The 15,988-nt window shown below is 42.1% G+C and overlaps 1 protein-coding gene across 8 annotated transcripts in view; it reads right to left on the bottom strand.

Moving 5' to 3' along the window:
• Positions 1–15,988, bottom strand: part of RASAL2 (RAS protein activator like 2) — a 189,470-nt gene that overhangs the window by 29,101 nt on the left and 144,381 nt on the right. For all 8 annotated transcript variants that reach the window (XM_072866624.1, XM_072866623.1, XM_072866625.1 and 5 more), the window contains 4 exons: positions 13,523–13,632; positions 3,296–3,449; positions 1,620–1,718; positions 318–872 (listed from right to left, as the gene is read on the bottom strand). In XM_072866624.1, the coding sequence (XP_072722725.1) occupies positions 318–872; positions 1,620–1,718; positions 3,296–3,449; positions 13,523–13,632 (918 nt within the window). The remainder of the gene's footprint in view (positions 1–317; positions 873–1,619; positions 1,719–3,295; positions 3,450–13,522; positions 13,633–15,988) is intronic.

Genomic DNA, 15,988 nt, shown 5'->3' on the forward strand with positions numbered 1-15,988 from the left:
AAGTGCAGGCCCTAACTTTTCAGAATAACAGGAAGTTATATAGTCCTCCCACTTATACTTTGTACGCAGCACCTTTAATCTTTGTATCAACTCTTAATCATTGTTGGTATTGTGCCTATCTACATGCCTTTCTGGTAGATGCAATTGCCCAACTCTTTTCAAATACTTTTGAGACCCTTTTCTCAGCCTTACCCTGTCAGGCACCTTCTGCTGTTGCTTATGGTCATGCCAGCCCAGGCTTCCTACTTTCTAGCTGACAAGATACCACCTATAAGCAGCGAGAGAGAGTTGTTTTGACAGGAGGCGCCTGTTCTTACCTTAGCTCTCCCAGTGCTCTGAAGAATGTGCACCAAAGCACAAGCCATCTCTTCCTTATTCCTTACACTGATCACAGGTTCCAGCACAGAGCACAGCATAGTGTAGTTGCTGGTAACAAACTCTGCAAATTCTTTGTATTGCTCCATGGGCAAGATGGTGATGGTCTGATAACGGGACTTTATCCGAATGGAAGGTCCCCCTGATTTCCCTTTGTTGGGTGTAGGTGTGCTGACTGGGTACCATTTTTCCACAAACTGGCGCCCAGTTACACTGGCCATGGGAATGTTGACCAGGCCTACGTAATTGTTCTTGTCCTTTTTCTTCTTCTTCTCCACATCCTTGTAGATGTGAACTGTGATGCTGTGAAGAGGTGGGAGACCATAGAACTCAAAATGCTCTCCCCAGAAAATGTTGTCCGCTTTTGTTTTGCTGGTGGTGCGGGCAAACAGAGTGTCATCAAGGCACAGCTCACAGAAGTATTTCTTCTTGGGGGCCAGGTCCTTTGCCTCAATGATCCAGAGACGAAGCACATTTTCAGCTCGACGGCAGTTGTCCTGTGCAGAAGAAAGAGCTCAGCTTTGATTCAGAATCCCTAAAAACTGAACATTTTGTCTTCTAAAACAGCAGCAAAGGGCAGCCTTTTGTGTCCAAGGCAGGGACAGAATCAGAATCTCTAGAAAATTGGTCTTTTATATGTCAAAGGTGGGGACTAGAACATTTTTCTTCTCAAAAAGCTGTATTTGAAATGGTTTAGAAAACAAACACTCTGCACAAAAGCCCTCAAAAGCTCCTAGGCTGGCATGGCACACTGCATTGTTTACTCTTGTGAATAGCTCCCGGAGCACCATTAGCCTGTCCCTCAAAGGTGGTATGCCAACTATGGAGGTGACTTATCAGATATTTCCAGCTGATCAATAACTTGACCCCCCTTCTCACTCCAGCTCAAACTCCTTTAGTTTTTTTTCCCCCAAAACTGTTCCCCCCCCAGTAAACGATGAAACCTATGAAGCCATGTCCCATCCTTCTGAGGTGCATAGTATCAGAAATCCAGTCTGAAACATCATAAGCAGGCACTGGGGCAGGGATCAGGAAGCACACTGACATTTATTTATTCATTAAAGGTTTGACCTACTGCACTCACTAGAATAGTACACAGCAGCTTTTGATACACTGATGAGTGGACTTCTCCCCAGACTAAATTAATTGCGCCTGCATCTGTGGGAAGCCCTGGTACACGGGACTAAAATCCAATCATACCACCTCCATTCCCCCAGTAATCTTATTTCCGCAGTTTCTATTACCTTATTTGGCTGCACTGTTCTGCGTAGGTTTTCCATCCACTTGTCCCTCTCTGCTGCAGAGGAACAGCTGAAGCATTTACTGCCACTGGAGTAGGTTACCTGGAACATATAAATGACAGGCTGAGTGCAGGCAAGCCTAGGAGACATGTAAGAGGCTGCAAAAAGCAAGGAAGAAGATAAGCAGTGCTTGAGCAACAAAGTAAATGTGAAAAAAGCAGGAAAACAATATGGGAACCTAGAAGGCAAAGAGGTTAAAAGGCTCACAAAATGTAAAGAGGAAAAAAAAAAAAGTCAGTCCAAATTAATATAAAACTAAAGAAACATATAAGGAGCACCAGAGGCTCCTCTTAAAGACTTCTAAACAAGGCCTTAATCAACCAGTTAATTTTTGGTTTTTTTAAACACTTGTTAATTGATCCATAGCTATTAAATGCTTGCATTTTTCCCTGTTAAGTCCCAGAGGCAAATGATTTGGTTCCTAACAGCATAAAGACAGACAGAACTAACAATGTACTAATATAAGGCAAACCACACTGGAAATGGTGTCTTCAGTAAATACAAAATATTGCCAAGGGTCCATACAGCAACAGTCTAAAACAAACCAAAGGAGTTGCGCAGTGATCCAGCCCCAACACTCAATGTCATACACAACTCTGCTTTCACACAGGAGGGAACCACCTTCGTTTCTTTCACTTCTACGTGGCCTGACAAGCTTCATTTACTCTTTCCATTCATTTGTGCACACAATTAAAAAGCAGTTTGAGGCAACAGCCTCAGAGCCAAGTTGTTGCCAGTTTTTTCACTCAACTCCCTGAACCTAAGCAAGCTGGAAAGTGCTTCCAACCAGAAGAATGAGACTGAAGCGAACAGGAACAGTTCCTAGATACATCCCAAGGGAGAAGGGCCTGATATACTGGTTTTTGGCCAGAGCAGTTTTCCAGGTTGTAAACAGATCTTTGTTCCAGAAGTTTAGACACATCTGACTAATCCTGCTGAAGGCAGACTGTCACCTGCCCCTGCCACAACATATTACGATGGCCTTAAGACGCATCCAAATAGCACACACGAAAACGCTGTTGGTCCTGCAAGGTAAGGACTGTGTTCACACAAACAGCCTGTGTCTGAAGCAAGGCTAGGAGCTACGTGGCACTACGCTGCAGCCTGTGTGGAAACAGCAAGAGGCTCTTTGCATGCTGCTCCATGGTGCAACGAACACGTCTGCAGTTAGTGAAGCTTCTCCTTTAGCAATCGGCAAACGGGCTGAGCTAATGGAAGGGGGCTCTGACTGGAAATCACATTTCCCAGTTACGGTATATTTTCTAAATTTAATTTTAGGTGAATTTGGAGAGGATGAATACACAGCTTATGAACAACAGTATGTTTCAACCATACATTTGCATGCAAACTACAAATGCTTAGATATTTATCAAATTAAAGACATTTTTCAATTAGAAGACGCGGTAATTTAAAAAGATTTCTCTACATTGAGTGATTGATGCCATCAGCCTCCAGGACTTTAAAACTCGCATGCTTGTTAGACAGCCCCCACCCAAACCTCAGGACAGCAGTGGCTGCTGATCTGTTCTCCAATTACAAAGTCACAGAACAACATACTGCAAGGGTTCAGACCAACTGACAGCATATAATTGGCTGCGTGTTTGGAGAGCATTCTTTACCTCAAAGCAGAAGTCTTGTCCAAGGATACTGCTGTGAAGTGGTTTGACAAAGACTTTTTCTTCTGATCCAAGATCCAGGGCCTCCACGGCGCTGCCTGGGCTCAGTAAAGACTCATGGGAACGGGACTCTTTCAGCTTTGGCAATCCACGTGATCTGTAGGAGAAGAAGGGGGAAAGGAAACATTATTTTTTTTCTCACAATTACCAAAAGAGTTGGCAAGATCCCAGAGAAAGCTGCAACTTGTTGGTGTTTATTCAGAACAACTTCTACAATTAGTCTGTAAACCTTATGAAAATATCATGAGGCCAGTAATCCCAGACTCCTAAGGAAACATCCACCTACACAAGCCCAGAAGTCCATTCCCACTGACCTAGAAATTGTAGGTGCTGAGCCATCAGTGAAAAAACAACAGCGAAACAAAAAGTTCAGAACTTAACTGCTGAAATTTAAAGAAACCCCACAGATAGATTTGGATATATTACTGAAAATATTTTCTGCTATCTAGATTACTAGATAAATGTTGTGTATTAACAGCAAAAAGCACACCAATCTCTAAATCTCTAAACCAACGCAGAATGATAGCTACTCTCATTAGAGCAGACGATCCCCTCGCAATACACTTCATTTTTCTTAACATACAAAGCCTTTACACTAAGTCAAATATGCAAATTATTTCCCACTTCACAATGCTCAAATCAGTAACCTACATTTAAATTTTGCATTTTCTTCTTCAGCTGCTTCTTCCAGTTTTAACAGTTTCCACTTTTTTTGATACCTTCATTCTCTTTTAACTTCCCCTCAATAACACATACTGCTTCTCTTTTTCAGTTGACTGTCCTGTAAATCCCTGAGCTCTACCAGAGCTGGCATCTCCCAAATTCACAGTACCTTTTTATGAAGGCAGTCTTCTCTTTGCCCCCACCAGTTCTTGAATACTTCTCAAAGACATATCCCTCCCTCCACTATGCCATAGCTTTTTGCAACCAACAGCAACATTATAAAATGTATTATGTATTCTGTATTCTCCCAACTTGACTTAATGCAACATCCATGCATAGCAGGGAGCTCTGCTGTCAAACAACACTGTAAAATACGCTCAATTTATAGGTGACAGTGGCTTCACCTGTGCTCCTTCTAACTCCAAACTGACACCTGGACTACAAGCTTCTGCAATAAAGTCATATGATACTTTAGGCACAACTAGCATTTCTACTTCAAAAAGTAAACACTATGTGCACACACATCTTATTTTTCCTCTAGCTGGAACTCAGTCAAAGCCTTCACAGACAACCAACAAGAGCAGCAGCACAGAGTCCCAGCTTAGCAGAAAAGGAGCTGTTTACCTGGCAGGTCTAGATTTTGTTAAGCTATTGAAGCTTGCGCTGGTCCCTGTGCCTGTTCAGTGATCCATGAAAGTGTGTCCATAAATATGGCTGCACATCCAGCAAGTGTGACTGAGCACAAAGAACAGATGTGAAAGTCGAAAAGCATCAGTTGTCTATACATTATGCAGAGAAAAGCAATGCTCTGAAATGATGCTTTCTCACCTGTGTTTGTCCTCACAGTATTTCCTCTTGTATTCGATTCCCAGTATCAAGGCTCAGTATCAAATGGAAAACGTTTAAAGAATGTATTTATGGAGGAGTGAAAAGCACAGCTACCTCTAACAGCTTCCTTAATTTTGAAAAATAAATAGTTTTTATATACTTCCCTCACAGATCTTATACAAAAAAAATCCTCATATTTTGTAACCTTAGCAAAATCAAATCCCTCCTACCCTTGAGCAATCCTATGGGGAAACAGAAAGGAAAAAAACACATTTGGAAAACGCGTCTTTAGTACTTCTAAGGCTGCCTAACAAAAACCTGGATATCATGAAGGATACATGTAAGGCAACAAGCAGAGTTCATCTGACTGCTCTTTTGTACAAAATGAAATGCTGAAGGTATTCTAGTAGATTCATGTACGATAAGATTTATTAAACAGTAAAGGAGAACTTTGTTCCCATTTAATATATTGAATGACCTAAGTGCAGGCAGCAAAAACCTTTCATCAGAAGGATATTACAAAGATACCAATTTCAAATGCAAAACAGCAGCACTGGTACAAATGCATTGGCTGCACTGTGCGTGCTTTGTTATAACTGGTTACAGCAACAGCTGTACCAACGCAAACCTAAAACCTCAGCCATGTATAATTGAACACTTGTTGCAGTTAAGGTAGGGCAAGTCTAAAATAAACGCACCACAATACACCACTTTAATATCATCTCTGCAAAATGCTCTCTAATTTCTCCTCTCAAGAAAGTACTGCTGAGGTCACTTGGCTTCTGTCCCTATCCCAAACTCCCAGCAATTCCAGTCCTAACAAAGTACTTCGGTGCATGATGCAGGGGAGCTGGCTGAGAGCCTGCAGCCAACTCCCGCCTTAGCTCCTTGTCAGAGAAGGAAAGCATGGAGTGGTCACAAAGAGGGGGAAGAGAAGGGAAAGAAAAATAATTACCAAATAAAGGAGAAAGAAAAAGAGATTTTACAAATCCCAGTTAAGCGGAGGCTGCACTTGGAGTAAGACAAATCAAGCACACCTACATGAAACAATTGTACAGCCACTTAGCAGTGCATCCCCAAATCATAGCGGTGCCACATGTCACAGCCCTTCCTTTCAAACTTCGTTCTCTGGGCTACAAACTCTCAGACAACAAATCCTGCCGGGAGAGGAAGAAAGGCACAAAAATCCAGGAGTTCTTCCTCAAGCCTTAGGTTACAAATTTCAGACGAGCATCATGCCAGGCAGATACGCTGGGGCAAGAAGAAAAGTCACAGCCGCACCAATAAAGAAATCCCTCTCCTCGTAGGCTGTGCTCCCACCCGGCCCCACGGGTGACACGAAGAGGCTCCCGGGTGCGTGTTGCCATGGTGCAGCCTCCTGTAAGCAGATTAGGGGGGGCCGGCAGCCGGGAGAGGCAGCTCCGCAGATGTGGCAAAGGTGACCTGTCCAGAAGGAAAGAAGTCCCTCCTCTTCTTTTCCTACAACGAGTTTAATGAGACCTGGGCAGTTAAAGATAGCAGGAGAGAGCGAGGCATCTTCCAAGAATGCCTCCGAACAGCCTTTAGGGACAGGGTGAAGGCAAAGGCAGGTACACACAGCAATTGTACTCCATGCCTCCACATACCATCTTGCAAGTTAAAGCTTTTATTAGTGTCTATTTGCTTCATTGCTCTTCTAACTAGTTGGCTTTGAACATTTTGTTTTGTTGCAGATCATCTGCAGCATGGTTAGTTTTGTTGACTCAGGGTCCTTCCTGGAGCAGAGGAACGTCTATCTGTTTGAGCAATCCCTTGAAGTTACCATATTTAAACCAGCTCAAGAAACTGATTAAGTGGCTTAGAATTGGCACTTTACCTTCCATAAACACCACAGCAATGTCGTAAAGTTGGTTAGCTGCAACCACATGCATTTACAAACACAAGTACATGCATTTGTAAGCACCATGGTATATATTTCATCTATTGATAGATCTGCAAAGCAAATCATTGACTTGTGCCTCAGTCAGCAGCATCCCAATCAATATAGGCAATAGTTCCAATAATAGTTCTCTGCTGCTTTAAAGCCTCATCTGATATTCTGAAGCTGTAAGTAACAATGAAAGAAAATTGCTTGCTGGCTTCCCTTTTGCATAGATGCCACTAACTTACTTCTCAGTGTCCAGCAAAGGGGCTGGATTAACAGGGTCTTTCCTGTATTAGGTAGGAAGCGACTGGTAAAATGAGTATCTGTTAAGAGAGAGGTAATCCCAGAGAAGCAGATTACTGTAAACAGGAAGATCGCACATGCAAATGGTGGGGGAAGGGTTGTTTGTACAAATCTGTTCCTGTTAAACAGCTCCATTAACAACACAAATCCTGTTTTAAATTACAATTAGCCTCCAACGATCAACTTTTTTCCTGCTGCTTTTTCTATCTACTACTGCACACAACAAAAGGATTGCAAAGGAACGACATACGAGTTCAGAGCAAATAGTTACCAACAGCACAGAACGATTCTTACACAGGTATTCTCCATAATTTCTTTCCAATAGGAAAAGCAGGTGGAGGGGGAGCACATCAGGGAACATTTTAAACTTCTCACCTCTTTTCACGTGCTTTGGAGTACTGGTCCTCAGAGCTGCATAATTTCCTTCTAAATCAGAGCCCAGCCAGTGCCCCAAACCACTGACCTGGCAGCAGCATGCGACTGCTACTGAAAAAGATCTTTTCAACAACACCATCTTGCTGGCCCAACCCCAAGCTGACCCTCTCTTCTTGCACACCATAATTCGCTAATTTTCCACTACAGGAAGATCTCGGCTGTAAGCCGGGAACTAGAAACCTCTGGCTTTCAGTGGCTGCCCATGGCACACAGCAACCTATTAGTCAACTTCTATTATATTCTACTGTCTATAAGGCATGTAGCATAAAGGGTTAAAATCCTAATTGCTCTGGTTATGAAGCTCTCCTGCTGATTTTGACCTATTTAGAAGCCAACCTACAAAGCACAAAAGACTTTCAATTACTGATCTTACCAGGCAGAGCACTATATTGCCTGGAAAACAAGCCTGTGGACATCAATAACCCAAAAGATAAAAAATAAATGTATAGAAATGAACTACCAAGGAACAGAATCCCATAATCTTTTTCCTTTACCAAACTGGTGTGAAGGCAAAGAACTCTGAAAAGAGATTTTGTTCAGCCCAAGCTCCCAGCTAAAGCCATGTCTCCACTGGTCTTACACGAAACTGTATGTCTGCATGCTTCAAATAATTCCAGCACAATACCCGTGTGTTTAGAGACACTCCCCAAGATCAGAAAGTTGAATTCAATACTTAGCCACTCGCAAAGTCACAGGAGAGAGCTTGAACTGTAATGCAGTGAACTTTCTGCTCAATGCTGCTATTCAAAATCCCAGCCCTGCTGAACTGGACCCTAATGTCCGCAACATCATCTGCAATACAGGTGCGCTCTACCAGTGCTGCAGCATCAGGTTTCCCCGTGCAAGTGTTCATTTTGTAGGCACCACACCCTGCTTCATTTTCCAACTGCCAATTAGCAGAACATCCTATTACTTGGTCAACAATTCTACAAGTCTAACCAGTTTCATTATTAGTATTTTTTTTAAACCAGAAACTTAGGGTAACTTGTTTACATGCAAGTTCTACTCAGCTGCAATTAAACACTGAGCATTTTTCTGAGCATATTGCTTCAGCCTTCCACTGAGATTCTGGTCTTTTCTTGCAAGGCCCTACCCAAAGCCTCATTGTTTGAATCCTGGATTTGCAAAGCCCTTCCCTGCCTGCCTGCTCTCCCTACAGATCACAGCTTGTCTAACAGACACCTCATACGGTACAGCTGAACAGGCTGCTGTATTTCACAGTGGTAGCGTTCTCTTCACTCTACTGTAACTGTAGTCTCTGCTATTAACGTTTCAAATTATTTTGTTTTGCTGGACCAGAGATGCTTAACCAATTCAGTTTCATTTTACTGCTAAGCGATTTATAGGTGAATGCTATGTGGAGGAGCCTGGGGTTTGCAGAAAAGCATCAGCCATTAAGAAGAATGTTTTTATAAAGGGGTCAAGTGAGCCTGCAGACGGGACAGAGTAGTCTAGCCCAAAAGTGAAGGTTTGTGACAATAGGCTTAACGTTGAGATCTTGTTCAGTTTTTACTGAAAAACAAAACAACTGCATGAGGATCGAAAAAACTGGTTGAAAGAAATATGTTCACTGGACCAGGAGTGAGACGTCTCTCCGGAAACAAACCACTCCTCCCCTTTCCCCATACTCCAGTATGCAGATAGAAACAGATAGGCTGAACGAATATAAGCTCCGAGTGAGTCAAGCCTTAATAACACATTGTGTAACACAGATTTTTATCCTTACGTCTAAATCAGGATAAAAGTCACCCACCTTTTTTTGAAAACCGTGATTAAATTAGAACGAATGAATACGAAAAACACGGCAAGATCTGCTTCTATTATTTATACGATCTGTGCTATTTTCATACTGCAAAGAAACCAGGAGGGAGGAGCGAGAACTTACCGAAAGTAGAAGAAGCTGTCATTTGAGCAGCGATACCGTTTCACCTTGAACCCCAGAGCCATGGCTACCCGCTTCCCTGCAACCTGACGGAGCCCATTCTGAGCAAGCACACAATGGATCCTGTGCTCAACTATGACTGTCTGATAATGCCATAAAATGACTTTTAGTAAAGCAGGAGGATTCCCACGTGGCAGTAAATCCCAACAGGGCAAAACCCTCCCAGCTGTCCGCAGAGCTTTATTGCAGTCGCTGAGACCATATGCAGCCAGTCTCAACCATCTTCGCTCCCTCACCATAAACAAAACTGAGGCGAGAACTGTCGGACCACTTGGAAATACTCTCAAATTCCTGGCTGCAAACTCAAAATATTAATTTGGTCTGTCCTTTCAGATGTAATTTTCCTTAAGTCTTTTCTCATGGTTTTTTACATGTTTTATATATTACTGACACTGAAAAAATGTTAGAGACAAACATGTGGGTTGAAGAGCTCAAAGAATGCAGTGGGAAACAGGCTAGAAAAGCTGTGAAAGATGATATGGTAACACGGTGCCAGATAGCCTCATGGTGAGAGCTGTTGATAACCTGGTGAGATGACGTACTGGCCACACGTCCGAAGAGCTTCATTCACATCTGTCATGGGTCACAACCGAGCAGAGTCTAAGTGTTCTCATGTTAGTGCCTTGTGAAGACAAACCATGAGTTTTCAAGTAAAACAAACTGCCCAGCAAACAACCTGAACCTGGAGTAACAGAAGAAGTGATACAGACTGAGAGGTTGTGGATTCATACAGGACACCTGGATGCTGACACACGGTGGGCTCATTTCTCAAGGGGCACCGCAGCTCTCTCCTCTCCCCATCCACTAACCCAGTCAGACTGAAACGAAGTTTAAAAGCCAAAAAAAGTAGGTTGTGGCCAATTGCTTTCTGCTAAAACAGAAAATCTCATTACGAAAAAATCTGCAACTTCTCTCCATCACTCCTTCCTACAGCATTCCTGAATCCTTTCTATTTTAAATCAACTCTGAACAGACAGCATCCATCCTCTGTCACCATCTGGAATGGCATGCAGTGTTACCATATCCCAAATCTTGATATGCACCAGGATAACTAATCTTCCTTACTCAGAATTTTATAGGTATTTATCTATAAACTTCTCCTGTTTCTTAACAGGACCCAAACATCTCAAAAGCATGAGAAAAGCAACATGACAGCAGCCTCTATTTCCTTCTAATCCTTGCAGGATTTTAATTTATAAGGCTATATGATACTTTCTTTGAAGGCAGGGCTCTTGTATTTGTCAGAGCAAGAAAAGGTAGATGCTATCAGCAAACCTGGCCCTGAAAACCTGTATAACACCATGACATCACCTAGCATCGCCTGCTTAAAATGGCAAAGGGCTGACTCACCGAGGCAGGACAGGAAAGTTTTTACTGCAACAGATCGAGACTCATACAGAAAGCAGGGAGAGCAGAAGGTGAGAGAATGGCAATTCCCTCTCATGAATTAAGAGTCAGCTGCTATGTGTTATCTTCTTTCACACAGAAACAGTTGTCCCTGATTTGTCCCATTGGAAATAATCCCAAACAACAGCATAATTCTAAACACAAATCAATCTTTTTAGCCTCCTCTTTCCTCCAGCCCATCTCCTCCCAGTATACTAATCTGTTCCTCATCTTCAGTGCTTCATTCCCACATGGTTTCCAAGTTGTTTTTCCTGCTATTCTACCCACCAAATGCATTTTTCAGGCACCCTTAGATACAGAGTGAAACATATGGGAGGGAAGGGAGAAATTATTGGCAAGTTTCACTTTACAGTGGAACTGAATTTCCTTTATGGTTTTATTTATAAAATACCATTGGAAAATTAATATCTCTAACCATAAACTTCAAAAGTTGGTATATTCAATTGGTGCATTGTCTGATTAGACCACAAATGCAAAGAGAACTCCATTAAACCTTCAATCTTTCTAACAAAAGGTAACTAGAAGGTTGAGTAGTGCTGCTAAGTTCTTTTTGGAAAGAAAGCGTATCAGCAATTTGTGACCCTCACCTGCAGCACGAGGCTTCAACCAGCTTGAGGTGAGGCTCATGCTTTTGAACAACAATACTCATTTGTGCAAAGATTTATCTCCAAATAAACTTCAGCTCAGCTTGCTTTCCACATAGCTTGGCTACTCTCAAATGATCTCCCCTGTCTCCAAACTGTGCCCTCTGTTCAGTTCAGCACACATAACTCTGAAAGGGGGAAGATCACATGGACTGGTTATCAAAAATACTTCGTTCCATTAGTAGCAAGCAACCATATCAAGTCACAAAACCCCCCAAACACTGTCCCATCTCCTGCTCCTACAGATGCAAGATGCATTGCTATAAGGCTAGTGTAGCAGGCCAAAGGAGGAGGGTGACAGGATCAAAACTAAAGAGCAACCACCAGCTTGTCCCTGTCTAACATCCTGCACATCGTTGGCTTGCCAGGGCTCTGTCCCCCAAACGTCTACATGGACTCTGCCACTGGAACTTCTCAGTTCATTTGCTCCTGGATCCTCCTTTTTAAATCCATGCGAAGGAGACTTGAGGGGACTGACAGAACAGACCAGCTATGCTACGTGCCATCACCGCATGCACTGGATATTATGCTTTGCAAGCAATTAGAGAAAATCCACATTTCATTCAGGTCTAGTTGACAATTCATGCCCACACTGGCAGGGAGTAGAGCAGGATCCAGATTTAAAGAGAAGGCAGTTTTGCTGTGTATAATACCATGTCTTAAACCAAAGTTGTAGGGATTAATTATAGCTAAATTTATTGGCTTTCCCAGAACGACAACATTTCCCTTACACTGCAAAAGCAAGTATCATCAGTGCACATCACCATGAGTACCATGTTAAGGAAAGACAAATACATTATTTACAGCAAAGAGATTTTTGCATTACAAAACTCAAGCAAATCTGGTTACAAACAACAGTAAAAACAACAGGTACTTTATCACATGGTGACATTATTTAACATGCTTATGCTCACCAAGTTGCTTTTTATAGCCATGTTGCAACTCCCTGAAAGTAGGGATTTATAACAAAATTTGACTCAAAACAGGCTGGGTGGACATTACTATGACTACAGGAGCAACATCATCCACATTGTTAGTCATATTTGGTAAGCAGTGGTCTTTTCTGTAACTCCTGAAGTTAACAAGACCTCTAACATCTGAAGCCTTGCTAGCTCCATGATTTTATGATGCTGCTTTTCAGATGGAGAAGATAGCACCATTGATTGAAGCAGCACAGCATGACAGATAAAACTAATGAATTCAACTCAGCTAAAGGAGAAGGGAAAATGCACTAAACAATGTAAAATCACAGAAGCCTGCCGTGGCCTTAAGTACAGGGCAACCTATTTTTCACTCAGTCTAGTTCTCCTGCTGGGCTACTGTGGAATGTAACACAGAGTAATGTTTAATGAAAACAATCAAAAAACTTTACAAATAGTTAGGAAAAACTGTGTGTATGAGCTTTTGCTGGCCTCATATACAATCCGTTCCCAGCCTGAATTGCCAGCCAGAAACTAAACAAGCAAGAATATACCAAATGGAGCACTAAGATGGTCAGAAGTTACTGAGTTTTCCAGTTTTCTGAAAAACAGACCGTCTGTTCATTGTAGTAACACTGCAGCAACTATACAATCGACCAACATTAGCAAGTACGTCTCTGCTTTGCCAGTGCTAGCTGAACTGATGTGCTTGCACCAGCATAATCCGTCATATTGGCCACGGCACTGATCTGTGGATAAGTATTGCATGCATCAAGGCAAGTTTCTCTAAAGCTGATCAATTCAATAGTTTTGTATCATGAAATTTAAAGTCTGCAGCTTATTTGAAACAGAAGCAGAAAAAGGTATTTGAGTCCATATGCTTAATCTGAACTTTTCATCAGCTGTTAAGAGCAGAAAAAGTTTTCAGTCCTGTGTCAGCAGTACATTGTATACTAAATAACTTCTAACATACTAGAGTCAGCCCAAAAAACACCCATCTGCCAGTTTAACAATAAATCCCCTTCCTTGCTCTCATTCTGTGAGTGCATATGCATGCTGCATGTAGATTTTGTGAAGTGCCTCTGGACAAGGAGAGATTGTTTTGGGAGATGCATTGAACCTTACCTGTCATCAGCATTGCGGAGAGATGGGAGACGGAAACTTGTGTTCCTGTCCAACTTTGACTGACTCTTTGTCCTCTTGATGGACCCTTTCAGACGTTTACTGAAGAAGCCCTAAAATGACAAGTTGCCAAAGTGAAACAGGGAAATTGATGCCAGTAATAAATCAATCAGTGCACTGTCACTGAGTCCAAACTCAGCAGTGATTCCCGCTGACAACGATTACAGAACATGCCGTATTGGGATTCCTCTGAGGAAGAAAGGCAGGACTAGATTGTCAATGACAGTTCCAGTATATGATAGCTTCAAATTGCAATAATTAGCACTACTCACATTATAGGCGCACTTCAATGAATTCCAACTATAATACAAGAGACCCCAAACCCCACAATTATCATTTAATAAGGAATAGTCTTGGATATCAGTATTTGTTCCTACCTCCCCTTTACACGCCATGTTTCTAAGTCTTGGTCAGATTAAAAGTACAAGATGTCTTTTATTATAAGCTTCTATTGCACCCACAGTTGCACCCAGGTTGTCCTTTTAAATTTAGATATAGCAGGTAAGTCTTACAATAATTTGTAATTTCAATACTCTCACTAGCCAGAATGGAAAATTTCAAAAGATTTCACATACTAGTGACTTCAGATACCAGTCCTGGTATTGCTTTGAAGCAAAACTCAACTAAAAAATCTACCTGTGATCTAAAAATACTAAATCTTCAAGTAATCTGTTTAGTAAAGGTCTAGTGACAGCGATACCCTGAACTACAATTGTTCACCAAACGATCGCAGACCAAAGATGTGTTAGTTGGAGGGAGCCTCTGGGGATCATCTAGCCTGCCTCCTGCTCAATGTGGGTGTACTGCCAACACTAGGTCAGCCTAACTCTGACTTTATCTAGCTAAGTCTTGAAAACCTCTGGTGAAGGAGATTTTACCACCTCTCTGGGCAACTCAGTCCAGTGCTGCATCACCCTTCCAGTGAGAAAATTTTTCCTTGTGTTCAACAAAAACCTCCCAAGCAGCAATCTGCAGCTGCTGCTTCATTATAGCATCTGCCACTATGGGGAAAAGTTCGGCTCCGTCATCTAATTCCCTTCTCCATTGCAGTAGGCTGCCTTATATCACCCCTTAGCCTTTTCTTTCCCAGATAAACAAGCCCTCAGCCTCTCCTCATAGTTCTCTCCTTGTAGATATCACCAAGAGCTACTGCTGTATTACCAGTAGTGTAACATGAGTACATCTGACCACTGATATACAAAGGGATGTATGCATCTGTATGTGTGGGGAAATAACAGAAATATTTCAACACCTGCACATTTGATTTTCTCCTGTAGCCCTTTAAATTACTTTGAGCATAATATGCATTTTAAATAAACCATATTGTGTCAAAATGTTTCCAGGGCTTGCAAACATACATACATACACATACATTCTTTGTCATGGTCAAAGCAAATACAGAGGTTCTTAATCCAATAGGATTAAGCAAAATTTTACTGTCCTTCACAGAACAGCAGTACAGAGACACTGTACCCTGTGCACTGCCGTCAGGAGATTTACCAAACACATGTGAGTGAAACCACGTTTGTTAAGAATATTATAGACTGGTTATAGGTTGGTAGAATTTGCTGAAAGTGAATGTTCTTTTGGTGTGGATTGAACCAGCAGATCTACAGCCTTACTTTAGTAAAGGTCTAGTGACAGCGATAGCCAGCTAGGGCCAGCCCTCTCTCCCATCATCTGTGTTTTGCTAGGATAGAAGTCAAGTACAGCTAATTTTGAACACATTTGCAAGGCAAGCCTCCACAAGCTGCATTTGGGACAGGTGACAGATGTTGCCCACAGCTGCCTCCTGCAATACAGAAATCAGCAAATTGGAGACAAACAAGGTCTCCTGTTCTTTCCTATGCAGAACACCAACAAAGCAACAGTGTTTTATTGGCTCCAGGTGACTCAGCCAGGCTGAAGTATGTGACTTGTTCATCTCTCAGACTCATAAGAATTAGGCCATCACAAAAGACTACTTTATCTGTAATCTTTTAGTCTGAAAAAGCTCACATCTCTTTCACCTCTTCAGGAAGAAAATGAGGTTTATCTATGATTGGACAGGGTGCTACATAATTTCATGTAGGCTCCCTTTCCCACAAAAGGTTGGACCAGGTGATCTTTCGAGGTCCCTTCCAACCTGGGCTGCTCTATGATTCTACAGTATTCAAAGGAAAGGGCTATCACTCTCTCCTCATCAGTGGATGCCAGGTTAATTGTTGGAAAATAAATTGTTCCCAAACAGCAAAGCCTGCATTTGGTCAGGTTCAAGACATATACTACAAGCATCTCTAAACCAATTTTCCAGTCTCATATTTGCCTTTATCTCCCCATACTTTCAGTGTTCCTTTTGAAACAAAATTTATCCTCTTCCCTTTAAACAAGCACACCCTTCAACCCCCTCTATCTTTCCTCATTCTGTTA

Source organism: Ciconia boyciana, chromosome 7, assembly GCF_034638445.1.
Source record: "Ciconia boyciana chromosome 7, ASM3463844v1, whole genome shotgun sequence".
NCBI lineage: Eukaryota > Metazoa > Chordata > Aves > Ciconiiformes > Ciconiidae > Ciconia > Ciconia boyciana.